General features: G+C 59.8%; 1 protein-coding gene across 4 annotated transcripts in view; it reads left to right on the top strand.

Moving 5' to 3' along the window:
* Positions 1 to 487: 487 nt before the first annotated feature.
* The window catches only part of ITGA5 (integrin subunit alpha 5), a 50,985-nt gene continuing 36,122 nt past the window's right edge, over positions 488 to 15,350 (top strand). For 2 of the 4 annotated variants that reach the window (XM_043532855.1, XM_043532854.1), the window contains exons 1-2: positions 730 to 1,009; positions 12,856 to 12,924. In XM_043532855.1, coding sequence (XP_043388790.1) covers positions 855 to 1,009; positions 12,856 to 12,924 — 224 coding nt within the window. In that variant the 5' untranslated portion in view covers positions 730 to 854. Of the gene's footprint in view, positions 1,010 to 12,855; positions 12,925 to 15,350 lie in introns of all 4 variants that reach the window. The other 2 variants (XM_037883939.2, XM_037883940.2) reach the window with 2 other exon arrangements.

Below are 15,350 nucleotides of genomic sequence, written 5' to 3'. Positions count from 1 at the left end.
AGCCCCATGCTACAGCTGGGAACTGAGGCCCAGAGAGATGCAGTGGCCCACCCAGCGCACACAGGAGGCTGTTGTTTGCAGTGTTGCCGTAGCGGGCTGGTCCCAGGATCCGAGAGACAGGGTGGGGCACGGAATAGCTTTTGTTGGACTCACTTCTGCTGAAGCCAGAGGCCAGCCTTTGAGCTACCCAGGGCTCTTCCTCAGGTCCCAAGGAGGCTGTGGCAAAGCTGAGAATCGAGCCCCGCTCTCCTGAGGCCCAGCCCTCTCAGGGCCTCAGTTTCCCTGTCTGTGACATAGGATAATGACCCCAGAGGAGCCATCAGGGATAGAATCAAAGTGCTTTTCCTCCTCTCTGCCTCCCACCAGCCTCTTCCTGCCTTCTGCAAAGGGCCTTTGCAGGGAACAGCCCTGGGAGGGGCCCCGCTAGCTGCAGAACCACCCCCAGACATACTTCCTTGGGGCGCGGGGATCAGGATCTTGCTCACTTGGAGGGGGGGGGCTGCTGCTCCCCACAAGTGTGAGCTCCCCCTTTTGCTACTTGCACTTGCATAGAAGCTCCCTACGGTTGAACTCAAGAGCGCAAAGCCGGACCCTTCCCGGCCCACCGCTGGGGTCCCGGGCTTGCCCCCGGCCCGGCCGGTGCCAGCGGTGTCGTGTTCTCCAAAACCGCCCCATCTCCGCGCAGCGAGATCCACCCCGCAGGCAGGGGGTGGGCGCAGCCGCGGCTGGTGACTCCTCCCTTTGGCGGGGTGGAAACACCCTGCGGGCGCTTCCAGGAGGGGTCTCGGAGCCCTGCTCCCGCAAGGTCCTGCCTGCGCGTCGGGAGCGGGGCAGCCAGCGCGCCGGGCTCCGCCATGCCGCCCCCCGGGACCCTGCTGCCGCTGCTGCTGCTCGCCCTGCAGCCCGCCCGCGCCTTCAACCTGGACGTGGCCGAGCCGGCGCTGTTCCGCGGAGCCCCGGGCAGCCTCTTCGGCTTCGCCGTGGATTTCTACCTCCCGGAGCCTCAGAGGTGGGTGAGCGAGCGGCGGGGCCGGGGCCGGGGCCGGGGCCGCTCCCCCGTGGGCTTCGGAGTCTTGGCACCTTGTTGAAGAACAGATTGTATCAAAGGGTCATGGGTGGGGGGTTCACGGCCCCCTGCTAGCCCGGGGCCGCGGGAGTGGGGGGGTTCATGGCCCCCTGTGGGCGGGGAATTGGGAGGGGGGTTCACGGCCCCCTGTTACTCCCGGGGGAGGGGGCGTTTGCTCCTGGCCCAGCGCTGACTTCCCGGGCTCTGCTCCCAGTCTCCCTGGCGGGGCCCCGCCTCTTTCCGCCGTCTGGGCACGCGGCTCCGGCACCGTTCCCCGTCCCGTCCGGTCCCGGCTCGCTCCTCTGAGCCCCGGCCGCGGCGCTCTGGTTCTGCCGGGCCCGGTCCCCCGGAGCCCCCCGCCCGCATTCCTCGCGCTCCCGGGCCCGCGCCTGTTCGTGGCATCCCCGCACGGGGTGGACGCGCGTGGGGACCCGGGGCCGGCCGGCCAGGCGGGTGGGTGGGCGGGCGACGCTGCAGCCCGAGCCCCGCGCTCCGGTGGGACCCCCCCCCCCCCCGGCCCCGCACAGAACAGGCTGGGAACGGAGCGTTTCCTGTAATCGGAGCCGGGGATCGGCTCCTTCCCTTGTAACTCGGAGCAGGCGGAATTCCAGCGCTGGAGGCGCTTTCTCCTGGCGGCGCAGGGACCGGTGGGGGGACTCCCTGGGAGAGGGCAGCTGGGCGGAACTGGGGAGGTTATTCCTGCCCCCCCCCCCCCCGCCTCGCCAGGGGGCAGCCCCGAGTGGGGCACAGGAACTGCGAACACTGGGGGGCGGCAGGAATCCCTGACGAGCTACTAACACGGAGCGATGGGGGGGGGGGGGGCTGGAGGTGGCGTCTCCCGGACCAGGGCTGAGCCGCCCTTGCATTTCCCCATCCCCCTCCTGAACTGGCCCGTGGCCCACGCCCATCAGGGTGGGGGCCAATCTGCCTCCCCCGTGGTCCTGCTGGGTTGGGTGCAGAAGAAGCAACCAAGGGTGGAATGTGACAAGGATCGGGACCCTCGTGCCAGTGAACGTGGCAGGGTTGAGGGCAGGACCCCTCCAGAGCTCAGGCGACTCCGGTTCATGGTGCTGTGTAATCAGGGGCGGGGGAGTGGGTGACACTAAGTGTCTTGAAACGGAGCCCGGTGTTCCCAGGCTCAGGGTGTTAGGGTTTGTCTACACAGGCACTTCACAGGTGCCGCAACTTTCTCGCTCAGGGGTGTGAAAAAACACCCCCCTGAGCGCTGCAAGTTTCAACGCTGTCAAATGCCAGTGTAGACAGCGCCCCAGTGCTGGGAGCTACGCCCCTCGTGGAGGTTTTTTCTCTCAGCGCTCTGGGAGAGCTCTCTCCCAGCGCTGTGCTGTGACTACACACGTTCAAGCGCTCGTTGCCAGTGTAGACAAGCCCTTAGTCGGTTCTGACTAGAACCCAGTAGTCCTGGCTCCCAGCCCCGCCACTCAAACCAGTAGACCTGTCCTGGGTTCTATCCTTGTCTCTGGGGAAGGAGTCCTGCCTCACAGCTCGGCTGCTTGAACCCCAAGACCCCACTCCCCTCCCAGAACTGGGGATAGAACCCAGGAGTCCTGATTCCGAACCCCCCTCGGTCCCCTAGGGACACAGAATTCCCAGATGCTGCTCCTGAGAATGCCACTTATCAAAGCCCCTCTCTTCCCTGCCCTGGCAGCGCTGGGTGGGTGTGATGGCTGGTGGCTCTGATCCAGTGGGGAGGGTGGAGTTGGGGAGAGCTGTGTCCCGTGGCCTGTGGCAGGCAGCCAGCTCAGCGAGCTTTCTCGTGGAGATGCCCCTCATGAGTGTGCTCTGTTCCATTCACGGTCCCTGCTTGCTCCCAGCACCACTCAGGCTGAGCTTGTTAAAGCCCCAGCATGGATGTGCCAAGGGGCAGCTGAGGGGGTAAAGCCCAACCAAGAGGCAGCTGTTGCCATTGATCCTATTGGCCTAACCACTCTGTTCCTCTTCTCCCCCCCGCCCCCATATCTATTGGCCAGGAAAGTGCCTCCAGCCCCTGGTATCACTGGGCTGATTGGCCTGAGGGTCTGCCATGTCCAGCCCTGTGAGCTCATCCCCTGCAACAGGGGTTGGGGGTGTAAGAGCCACTTCCCCTCTACTGGGTTGTTAACCCTTTCAGCTGCCAAGCAGACTGCTTAGAACCCACAGTGCGATTACTGTGGCATGTTAGGACACAAGGTGCAGACCTCAGGGTGCTGTCGGGGCGAGTAGCAATCTAGCCCCCATTGTCTTCAGTCAAAATCCCAGCTGGCAGGTTTGCTGGCTATTGTGCTCTACCCCAGAGGTGGCTGCATTAGAATGGTGCTGGGTGGGTCCCTTTTGGGGGGAAAGTGTTTATAGACCTGTTGGGCCATGTCCCAGCATTCTGCGATGTGAGAGCAGCCCCCGATGTGACCTGAAACTGCAGGCTGCTCTGCACCTAACTCCCTGTCTGCTCAGGGGGTCAGAGAGAGAGGGCCCAACCCAACACCCTAGCTCCGAAACAGCCAACACTCAGGGGCTAAAACCACACCCATCTCTGATCATTCCCAGATGTGTGTGCTTGGCTCCTTAGGAGCACGTGGTCTGGTAGCTAAAAGTACAGTGGACTGGGAGTCAGGACTCCTGGGTTTGTTTCTGGGTCTGGGGGGAGTGGGGTGTAGCAGATAGGTTAGAGCAGGGGGGCTGGGAGTGGGGTCTAGTGCAGGGGTAGGCAAACTTTTTGGCCTGAGGGCCACATCAGGGTATATAAATTGTATGGCACGGTGATTTCCCAACCCCCTTGCAGCCAAATCAGTGCATCCTGTAATGAAATGTCACTGATTGCCTTTCCTCGCTCAACATGTCATCTCTTTCTTGGCCTGGGCGTCCTGGTCCCTCATGCAGCGCCGATCTGGGCACCACCTGATACAGGGAAGGCAAAACTTTCACCTGGCTTGCTATTTTCCCCTCCTCCTGTTGAAGGGGCTGGCACAGGCTGCCCGTGGCACTGGGTCTGGGGCTGGAAGCGATTGGCACTGGGATGCTCTGTCCAGGGCGCTGGTTTCCAGAGAGGGGGACGTTTCTGGTAGCATTTCTGCTTCACAGCCCTGGGTAATTATCCCACTTTATAGAAGAGGACACTGAATCACAGAGCTGGGAAGTGACTCGCTCAGGGTTACACAGCAAGGCAGTGGCAGAGCTGGGAATAGAACCCAGGAGTCCTGACTCCCAGTCCCGCCCTGCTCTAACTGTAGAGCTCGCTGCAGAAAGCAGCAACCAGCTCTGTGAGGCCCCAGCAGCTCTGCCGGGGGAGGGTCTCTGCATGGGGACCACAGGAAGAGGCCTTGTCGGGCTTGGCTGCAGCAGACATTAGTGCTCTTGACGGCAAGGAACAGATTTCACAAGGTTGGTCTGCTGGATTGGGTGTGCGGCTGGGAGGCAGAACTCCAGGGTTCTATCCCCTGCTCTGCCAATGACCTCCTGTGTGACCCCCCTGTGCCTCAGTTTCCCCATCTATTTCAGGGGGATAATGGTACTCCCCAGTGCAGTGACATTGTGGCCTCCCAGCCTTGCTGTCCTTCCTGTGTTCCCTGGGGTGGTGGCAGCAAGCTATGCACCCTGCCCCCTTGGAATGGGGGGCATCAGCTGGCTATGCCGGGGGGTCTAGCCCACAGCTCCCTGCTACAGTAAGGGGCTGCCCACTTAGCACAGCCCTGGGCACCAAAGGGTTAAATACACAACTGGAGCCATTAGCTGATTGCCCAAGAGCTCTGCCTGGCCATGGGCCAGTCCATGCCAGTCAGATTTCATAATCCATGTGACCATCCAGCCTGACCTGCACAGCACAGGCCTCAGGACTGCGCTGGGCTAGCTCCTGCTTGAGCTCGTCCAAAGGACTTAAAATGGCCAGGGATGGAGAATCCACCACAACCCTCAGTAAACTGTTCTGATAGTTAACGCCCCTCCCTGTTACCCATTCACATCTTATTGCCAGTCTGAGCTGATCTGGCTTCAGCGGCCAGCCGCTGGCGTGGGTTAGACTCTTCTCTGCTGGGCTGCAGAGCCCATTGTCATAGGGACTGTCAGCCCTGAGCCTTCTCTTTGCTAAACTCACTACATTGAGCTCCCAGAGCCTCTCGCTATTGGGCCCCAGAGGTGCACCAGAAAGGGGCCCTTGTCCAGGCTCCTGGGGTGGGGGAGGGGGCAGGGTCTGGGAGCCCGCCGGGCAGGGTCTGGGAACCCGCCGGGCAGGGTCTGGGAACCCGCCAGACAGGCAAGGCGGGTGCAGGACCCAGCTGCAGGCTGGGTGGATGCTCTCCCTGATCTTCCAACCGAGAGCAGCCCGGAGCTCAGACAATCTCTGCTCTGGTGTTCACACCCCTCCCGTTGAGGGGAGGGGAGGGCTTCCTGACTTACCATAGCCCCCAGCAGAGCCTATTCTGATCCTGACTCTTGCCTATGCTGTGAGTGATTCAGTGTCAAGTCCCTGCCACTCCCTGCCTCAGTTTCCCCTCCGAAGTAGGGCTGATAACCCTCACTCGCCCCTTCCCTGATGGGCTGGGGGATTCATGAGAGCTGGAAGATCACTGTGAACACAAGACTCACCAGACACCCTCAGAGCATCACAGCAACCGTGGTGCGCACACCCCTCCTCTCAGCCTGTGGCGTGGGGCTACTACCTCGGCTTTCCCTCCTTGCTAGACTACTTATCAGTCTAGCTGGCCTCTCTGCCTCTTCCACTGCTCCAGGTCTTGCCGCCTATTAACTCATTCACACCCAGGCCCAGACCCCGTCCCCAGCAGCATGGGGGAAGTATCTACACAAAGCTTGGAGAAAGCAGCCAGAGAATGCTTCATGAGTGGCGGGGCCAGGGCTGGGTCTGCTCCCCGCCGGGCTTCGGAGTCCTGGCACCTTGCTGAAGAACAAATTGTATCAGTCCTTGGGGGTGCCAGCAGCTCAGCAGAGGGTGGGAAGCCCCAGAGGGCAAATGACCAGCCAAGCCCCGGGCTGAGGGTCTAGATCCCATGTGGGGCAGCTTAGGGCAGCTGGGCCGTGGGAACAGTGTGTTGGGTAGTGGGACCCCAGACAGCACCCACCCTGACCCCAGAGCAAATCCTACACACTCACCTGCCCCCGGAACACCGGGAGGTTTGTGACCCCAGAGAGCTCCTGTGTGACGTCTCCCTGAGCAGTTTGACACCCCCCACCCCAGACCTTCCAGGGAGCTGAGTTTCCCAGGGACTGAGGCAGCATCGGGAGCTGGTGTTGGCTCATTCAGCCTCAGGGTTGTGGCTGCCAGGTCCTGCCCCCACCCCCTCACCCCCACCTCTTGGCTGTGCCCAGTGGGGTGGTCTCCTGACCCGTGATCACTGGGCTTTGCTGTGCGGAGCAGGCTGTGAGGTCTAGGGATGGGCCTCCTGATTCCCATGGCAGAGTGGCATGCGGGGGTGGAAAGAGCTGACCAGGATGCAGCCATCAGGGCCTTGCCTGGATTTAGGAAAAGTCTGGTTTGCAGTGTTCGGGTATGCCCGCGTGTGCCGCCGCCTGGCACGGCACCGCTCACCCTGACTCCGGCCTAGGCTGGGATTCTCCCTTAGTCCAGGTCTCGGGACTGGGGCTTTCGGAGCAGCGGGATCCTGGTTCTCTCCCTGCTGCCCTCAGGAATCGCCGAGCGGCCAGGACTACCCATGGCACGGCTCCCCTGTGCAATCCCTTTCCTGTCTGTCTCTCCCTTTTCCCGTCTCTGCGCACTCTGGCTGGCAGCAGAAGCCGCGCAGTGAGTCAGGCTGTTCCCGGAGCCCTGGCTCCCAGCTGGCCCAAACCACGGAGCAGGAGTAATGTGTGAGCGAGTGCTGCTTTCCCAGGAGAATCCCAGCCCGGATGCCGCACAGCCTCTGCCCTGAATCAGCTGACCCAGTCCCCAGCTGGGACCTTGTGGGTTAGCAGCTGAGTGTAACCCCACCCTTCTTTCAGGGGGGCTGGCAGGCAGCCGACCGGCTCTCCCCATCTCCAGGGGCCAGCAGGTAAACCCCCTCTGTCTGGAGGCACACTGTGCTGGGGAGGAGCAGGCTGCCATCGGCTGGGCACCATGCAGGGCAGCAAGGCATGCTGGGAAGGATGCCAGAGTATATGAAACTGCCTGGGAGAGAGCAGAGAGGCCAGCACTGGCTATGGGGCTCTATGTCCATGGAGTGAGACGGGGGCTCTCCAGCCAGGAGCTGAGGGGCTGGCAGTAGGACTTGGAGCAGTGGAAGAGGCAGAGAGGCCAGCTGGACAGGACTGATAAATAGTCTAGCAAGGAAGGGAAGCTGGGGTAGTAGCCCCAACCCTCGGGGAGCCGCCTGACAGCAGGGGTGTGTGTGCAGTTGCTGTGATGCTCTGAGGGTGTCTGGTGTGTCTTGTGTTCACAGTGATCTTCCAGCTCTCAGGAATCCCCCAGCCCATCAGGGAAGGGGAGAGTGAGGGTTATCAGTCCTACTTCGGAAGGGAAACTGAGCCAGAGAGTGGCAGGGACTTGCCCATGCTGTGAGTGATTCAGTGTCAAGAGTCAGGATCAGAACACAGGAGTCCTAACACCCACCCCCACCATCCTGCACTAATCCACCAGACCTCTCTGTCCTCTCCACAAATGGGAGATCAGGCTCAAAGCAGAACCACGCTTCTGGTCCTGGATCACCTTTAAGCTGGGATCTCAGTCTCTGTGATGGGCACCTCCCAGGGTGCTGGGTCTGGTTGGGCTGGGGATCCCTGTGTTTCAGCATGATCGGAGCCGGGTTCTGGCTGGTTCCATTCCAGGCAGCTGTAGCCTGGATCCTGGGCTTTGGTTTGGGCTGTGGGGCAGCTCTGGGCCCCTAGAGAGCCCCACGGTGAGGACATGACGCTTGTTAGCAGGGAGCATGAGCTGGCGGGCAGAGAAAAGTGGGCCTAAGAGTCCAGATGGGGGGTGTAACATCCCCCACCCCACAAGCTGCAGCATGAGAGCCCAGCCTGGTGCCCATGGGCTGGCTGTAGGGTCCAGGCCCTGGAATTCTGCTCCCCAAACCCAAATGTGCTGCACAATCTGGGCCTGAGCCCCCGACCCCCTCCATCTGTGGGTGCTGGGGGGGAAGCTCTGTCTCTTGCCCCCATGGTTCCCGTGCCCCCCAGTCCAGGGATCCTGCCTCTTGCCCCTTCCCACATCCCCAGTCTCTTGGGGCAGATTCCCCCCACCCCCTTGGCCTGCCCCTCTCCCACCAGCCCCTGGAGCGGGATGGGAGAGCCAGCAGGAGCTTGGGCTGCCTTTGTTCTCCAGGCTAGCTCATTCCCAGGGGGTGGGGGAGGGGGCTCCAGGGAAAGAAACAACAGGTGCCCCCTCCCCCTTCAGAGACATGAGAGCTCAGTCGGGGCCTTTGATGGCCTAGACCCCCCGGCCCCCCTGCTGTGCCCAGCCTCTGCTCTGCTGGAGCTCCCTGCCTTGGCCAGGCCTCCAGGGCCTTCCCCTCCTTCCCCAGCCAGGCAGGCTCAGCCCAGCTCCCCGGGCCGGGGGAGTTGAGGGGGCAGGCTCCCCAAACCCCTGCCTGGGCTGGGTTCCAGGGCCACTGCGCTGCCTGCAGCCACCCTGGGACAGCTGGGCTGAGGCCCCCGCAGACTGTGAGGCAGGAGGGGCTGCATCCCCCAACACACTTCTAAAAAAGGTTCTGGTGCCCTTGGGTCGCCCTCTGTAACTGCCCCAAAGCCACTGCTGGGGGCCCCTGGCTGCTCTTTGAGGGGGTTTTACTCCGAGGGGGGGCGGGTCTCTGTCCAGGTCCAATTCCCCCTGGGACCTGCAGAGCTGGGTGGGGCTGGTGCCTGGCCTAGACTTGTGGCATCCTGGACTAGTTTGGCTGCACCAGACACCAGCTGAATTGCCATTGCCTTTAGAGCCCTTCCCCATCTAAGCCTGCCCCATCTGCGGGATCTGCTGGCTCACTGAGCCCTCGGCCCTGCCAGCCTGCTTTGTACTCCAGGGCGCAGCCAGTTCTTGCAGACCTTTCCAGAGGAGGCCCACGCCGCACTCTCACTCCCACAGACGCAGTGCGTGGTCTCCTTGGGCTGCTTCATTTGGCCTGAGACTCTCTAACTGCCCATTGTGTGTGGAAAGCCCAGGAGCTGTGTGTCCGTTTCCTTTCAGTATAATTATTACATAGCACCCAAGGGTCCCAAAGCACAAACCAGCTGTGAATTAAGTCACACAGTCACCTGCTAGAGGCTAGTAGAGGTGGGGCCAGCTCATGGGGCAGAAACTGAGGTGCAGTGAGGTGCCCAAGGCTATGGAGAGTCTCTGTCAGTCAGGGCTAGAACCCAGGAGTCCTGGCTCCTAGACCCCACTGCTCCAACCTATTAGACCCACCCTCCAGAGCCAGGGCTAGAACCGAGGAGTCCTGACTTCATCTCCTTCTGTAACAGTAGCCCCCACTCTCACCATGTCTCAGGTCTTGCCCAATCAGATTCTCTCTTGTGAAGTGCCCTCCCTTACTCCAGGGCTGTGGCCATTAGTGAGGGAGGAGCCTGGTGCCCTGCAAGGGCTGGATGGCACCTCTCCGCCCTGCCCCTCCAGCCCGTGGGGCACCCTCCGGCTCCGCAGAGATTGACCCGACACTCTCCGCTGTAGACAGAAGCTTGTTGCTTTTAACCCCCTTTTCTGTGCCCTATGTGGGGGAGGGGGAAATAGTTTGTGGGGGGGCCCTCGCCAGCAGGAAGTCAGTTGCCTTTTACAGACCAAACCATTCACCCCAGGAATTGGTGCTGGCCCTTCCTAGCTGGTAGCGTCCCCCTGGGATTAGACAAGTGGCTGCCGCTGCTCTGTGCCTGGACCCACAGCCCCTGCTCCACTGAGGTGCTGACCGCCCACTGCAGGGCCAGCCCTGTTTGTGTGGTGACGGGCCCAGAGCCCCCAGCACTGGGGCTTTTGCGGCCAGTATGGACCCAGCCAAGCTGGACCTGCTTTCCCCTGGTGCTTGTCTGAGGGGAGCGCCCAGCAGCCCCAACTGAGCTCAGGCCCCTTCGTGCCAGATGCTGCATGGACAGACAAAATCCCTGCCCCAGACAGTTCACAGTCTACAGAGACAACAAGTAGGGTGGAGACAGGAAGGAGGGTTCTCCTGCATTACTGACGGAAGCCAAGGCCCAGGTTGTGACGTGCCCAAGGTCACAAAGGGAGGCCAGGCATTGAACCCCTGTCTCCTCATCCCCTGGCCCACCAGCGATGGCTCAGCTCCTCCCACCCACACCTGAGCCCTTGTGGAGCTGGTGCTGGGTGGGATGTGCTGCTGGGTGATGTTGAGGGTTGCCTGGCATCTCCTGCTGTGCTGGGCACTGTGTTCTCCATCTGGCCTGATGGCACGAGTGTCAGGGGGCAGGTATTGCCCCAAGGGGTCCCGCAGCTTCTCGGTATGAGTTCCTATGGGGAGGCTGTAATGGATCCCCGGGGTACAACCTGGAACTGTGGGACTGCTGTACCCCCTTAACACTCCTGCCTGAGCTGTTCTCACACTACTATGCCAGTGACTGTGCAAGCTCATTAATTCATTTGGCACTCTGACAAAGGGTAGTGGGTGTGCAGCAGCCCTTGTTAACCTGAGCTGAGATTCCACAAGCACGTCAACCAAAACTACACTGTTTTAGGTAAAATATAAAACAGGTTTATTAACTACAGAGAGACAGGCTTGAAGTGACTATAAGTAGCAGGCATTGAGATCAAAGTTGGTTACCTAAGAAATAAATAATTGGTTAGTCTCTAAGGTGCCACAAGTACTCCTTTTCTTTTTGCGAATACAGACTAACACGGCTGTTACTCTGAAACCTGTTATTATGCAAGGCACTGAATTTAGCTGTATGGAGTGGAAATCTATCAACTTCATGAATTTTAATTTGTTAGTCTCTCAGGTGCCACAAGTACTCCTTTTCTTTTTAAGAAATAAAAGTAGAAACACAGTCTAAATCAGGGGTGGGGAACCTCCGGCCCACGAGCCAGATCCAGCCCCCTGCTTAATTTCATTCGGCCCACGGCAAGTATCTGCGCCATGGGCTGGAAGCTCTGAGCCTCGGTGCCCTGCATGGGACTGTAGCCGCGAGCAGTGGCTTGCCCTGCTGTGGGGGAAGCGAGGGTGCCAGGCTGGTCGGTTGGCTGCCCCTGCAGCTGCTAAGCGCAGGGGTGATGAAGAAAGTTCAGAGTCCGCATGCGCCTACCACCGCCTGCAGACGCTGCCCCTGCAGCTCCCATTGGCCGGGAACCGTAGCGGGGCAGTGCCTGCAGGCGTTGTCCGCGCACACAGTACAGAGCCACATAGTCACATCATGGGCTGCTTCCAAGAGCAGCAGGGGGAGCCTGCCTTAGCCCTGGCACCGACGAGGAGCCACCTGAGGTAAGCGGCGCCCGACCGGAACCCGCAACCCAACCCCTGCCCAAGTCCTGAGCCCCCTCCCAGAGCCTGCATCCCCGCCCCAACCCCCTGCCTCAGCCCTGAGCCTGCTCCTGCACTCCAAACCCCTCGGCTCCAGCCCGGAGCCCCCTGCTGCACCCTGAACCCCTCATTTCTGGTCCCACCCCAGAGCCTAGGAGAAGCCCCGAGCCTCCCCCTCCCCCCTCCTCCCCCCTGCAGGGCTGTGTGTGGCCTGTAACCGATTTTTTATGTGAGTCAGTGGCTCCCAATAGAAAAAAGGTTCCCCACCCCGGTCTAAATTCTAACTTTAACAGACTAAGCAAGATCTGAACGAAGCAGTCTCTCACCATAAGAGATGTTACAGCAGCTGACAGTTCTCAGTACACAGGCTGGATTCCCTTCCCAGCCGGGGACCAGTCTCCTCAGTTCAAAGTCTTTGTCTTCCAGATGCTGAGATGGGGGAGGAGAGAGGCCAAGTGATGATGTCACTGTCCCTCTTTTAAACTTTCCTCCCGCTGCTAGGAAGATCCTTGCTGTGGCGTGGGTTAGCCCTCACTGGGCATGTGCCCTCTCTGAGGAGTCTCTGGGCTGGCAATTGGGAGAGTGGTTTCCCCTTATCGGGCCACTGACACGTCTGGCTGGTGCTGGTGTAAATCTGTCTCACGAGGTGCTTCTTTGTTGCCACTGAAAGGCCGGCTGTGGGTGTTCCCAACCTCTCAACTTATTTCAGTAACACGCCCATAGCAAAACCTCAGAACTTCCTAGGATGAAAGATCTGATGGGAAATGGTGAGGGGGAAAGGTGTTTAAAGTTTTGAACCAATGTTTGACCTGGTTGCTCAGGCTCGTTTCCTAAGCGTATGTAAAGATGTCTGTGGGACCACAATGTGAAAACTGGGGATGAGATGGTGTCTAGCCGATGCCTTTGAGCAGATCCAGGCATCTCTTGAGACTAAACCACAGGAACAGGATGTTTACAAGTATCTTCGATGCTACTGTTAAACTTCATGATAAAAAATGTGTTGTTCGTGTTAACTCTGATGTCAAACCCTAGGAAAAGGGTGCAATATGCATGATTTTGGGGGAAAGCTCTTGCACATGCTAGGAGTGGTAAATAAGAACTCACCCTGTCTTAAGAGGCAATATGGTAATGCTGCTTCTCAGCTAATACCTGCAAGCAGGCTTGAAGCTTGTCACAGCAGAGAAACCATAATAAACCTGGTCTGCTGTATGGAAGGGGAAACTGAGGTACATCACCTCATCGCAGGCAGTGGGGGTACGCAGCTGGGTGTTTTGCAAATATCTTTGTCATACCACCCCATCTGTTTAAACTGGCTGGTTTGTTCCATACCTCTTGTGTCTTCCAGCTCCTTCCTGAACCTTAACATGTGTTCAGTTACTGGTTTTTCTTTTCCTTCAGTGTTCCCTTCGCTATGGGTTCTCAAGCCAATCGTACCTTTGGGGATTTGGTACTGCAGGGTCTAGTGAGGTGAGGATGTAAGGCATTCTGCATATTGGCTGGCCCTTTGCAGAGATGTCTCCCAACCCCAGGACTGTACATATGCAAGAAATCCATCTCCACTCTTGGCCTTACCCTGTGTTCCTCACTCCCAGCCCTGAGACCTTCCTTGCCCCTTTTCCTTACAGGGTTGTGATCTGTGCTTTCTGGGTTACAAGTTTGTACTCTTTGGTCAGATGCACCTTTACGCAGCAGCTCTCCCTCAGCCTGCTTTTTGTGTCTTACGAGCCCGGAGGAAACACCCCACCCCCCGCCCGTCAGCCAGCCGAGTCCTTTGCATGCTCACAGACAACCACCGCCTGGAAGCTTCCTGGACTCAACTTCTTGGCTGTTACAGGCATGGGAGCTGCATCTTGACTTAAAGAGACACAGTTACTTTCCACAGGCATGTCAGGACTGGGGTCCAGGAAGACTGGGGCATGGATTGGGGTACCCTCCGTCACCCCCTTCTCTGTCCCCAAGAAGTTAGCTGTGTGACTGCTCCCCTCCGTAAAGTCAGTTACACAGTTCCCTCTCTGGGCCTGAGTTACAGGCTGCGTGCACAGATGCTGAATCAGCCCCTCTGTCCTGGCCATCCTCTCCCAAATGACCAGTGAGGAGACAGTCATGTGCTCCCACTATTCCTTCCCCATTTTCCTCTTCTGGGTCCAACAGGCTATTAATGCTAAATGGATCTAGACTTTGTAAACGATACCTCCCAAGGCAGACTTTGTACCAGACACTTCACAGTCATATCACCACGGGGAATATGGAGGTCCAGGGTGCTGCTTTGAGGTACAGTGTGTCACTGAGGCTGGTTCTGCACTGTGCTGGGCAGGGCCTGAGCTGGCCCTTCAGACTGATGGGACTGGGGGATAACCTGGGCCTGAGTGGGGAGGATACTGGCCCCACAGCCCTCTCATGCCACCACCTACAGAAGATAGAGGGTCCAGCCATGGGGAGCGAGGTCACCCCTGTACCTGCGGGCAGTGCTGCCCAGCCAGTGTAGTTTGGGGAGCACTTGGCTTAGAGGTGGCCTTGCAGAGAGTGTTTGGGTGGGGAGGAGCTGAGCACATGGCATTGGTGCAAAGACCCATCCCCAGGAGCCGGAGGTGCCTGATCCAGATGTGGAAGTGAGGTGGGAAAGGCCTGTCATGTCCCTGCGAGTCGGGAATAGTGGCCGCACCGGGGGACGGAAGTCTCCTGTTGAATGTGAGGGCCTTGGGCTGGGAATCCAGGGAACCAGGCTCTTTTGGGGTTTCTGGGGCAGGGATTCCGGCACCTTGGTCCCAGCTGCAGCCTGGGGGCCTAAGTGGTGGGGACCGACAGCCAGTCGCTGTCCCAACGAAGGCAGTGGTTGGGGCCAGTTCTGGGGGTAGTGACCTGCCCCTCTCCCTCACAGCAGCCTGCAGGCTGGGGTTGGTTTCAGCTCTGTCCCAGGCCTGGCTGGGCCCTGGTCGGTGAATCGCAGCCACGCAGCTGCTCTGTGCACACCTGGATGCCCACAACAAGGGCCCATTGTCCCAGGCGCTGACAAGGGTCTGCTAGAGACCCTGCAGCTGAGCACAGGGGCCCCACGGGGAGGGTGTGTGCAGAAGGCAATAGAGCTGGGGAAAGGGGGGGGCATGAGGAGCAGGTTTGGGGGGCATGAGGAGTGGGTTTGAGGCCTCAGTATGGCACTAGGGGGCGCTCTGCTGCAGGGAGTAGGCTGGGGCACTCTATAAGTGATGCACCCCTCACAGTCAGTGCTGGCCCCAGCGCGGTGGCTAGGGGGCGCTGTGCTGAAGGAAGCAGGCTGGGGTGTCCAACAGGGGGCACTCTCCCCTTGCGGTCAGTGCTGGTCCCAGCACAGTGGCTAGGGGATGCTGTGCTGTATATTTGCTCCCTGTTGAAGGAGAGGTCAGGCCTGGGAAATCCCTGCGTCTTCTCACAAGAGCCCTTCCCCCCTCCCCCTCCAGCCACCTGGTCATTGCAGTGGTTCAGCCCTGTTTCAAAGCAGGAGTCCTGGCCCCTGTCGATGCTGCCGTCCCCCAGTGGACCCGCTTCCCCAACCCCACCGGGTACCTGTGCTGGTCTGGTGTCTCGTCCCACCCCCACTCCAACTGTTCTCTCCCCTCTCTTAAGAGCAAGTCCCTTTTTAAACAGCTCTGGTCCTTCTGCTCTCTGGCCCTGTCCCCTCCTGGCCTTATTGGGAACAGGCAGCCAGTGTTTGCCCGAGACCGTGGCTGGTCGTTTCCTTCCTGCTGGCTTTTCCTTAATGAACGAACCCCGTCACTTTCCCATGGGAGTGTCCCAAGGACCAGCCCCCACAGCGATGCTCGGTCACTGCAGCTCTGATGCCCCCCCAGTGCTGGGGCCAGGGAGCTGGCACCATAGCTGTGCGGAAGGGCCGCCTTGGAGCTGATACACTAGGGCTG

The sequence above is a fragment of the Chelonia mydas genome, chromosome 20, assembly GCF_015237465.2.
Source record: "Chelonia mydas isolate rCheMyd1 chromosome 20, rCheMyd1.pri.v2, whole genome shotgun sequence".
In the NCBI taxonomy this organism is placed as follows: Eukaryota; Metazoa; Chordata; order Testudines; family Cheloniidae; genus Chelonia; species Chelonia mydas.
Note: the sequence above shows the minus strand (reverse complement) of the source record. Positions and strands in the feature narration are given on the sequence as shown.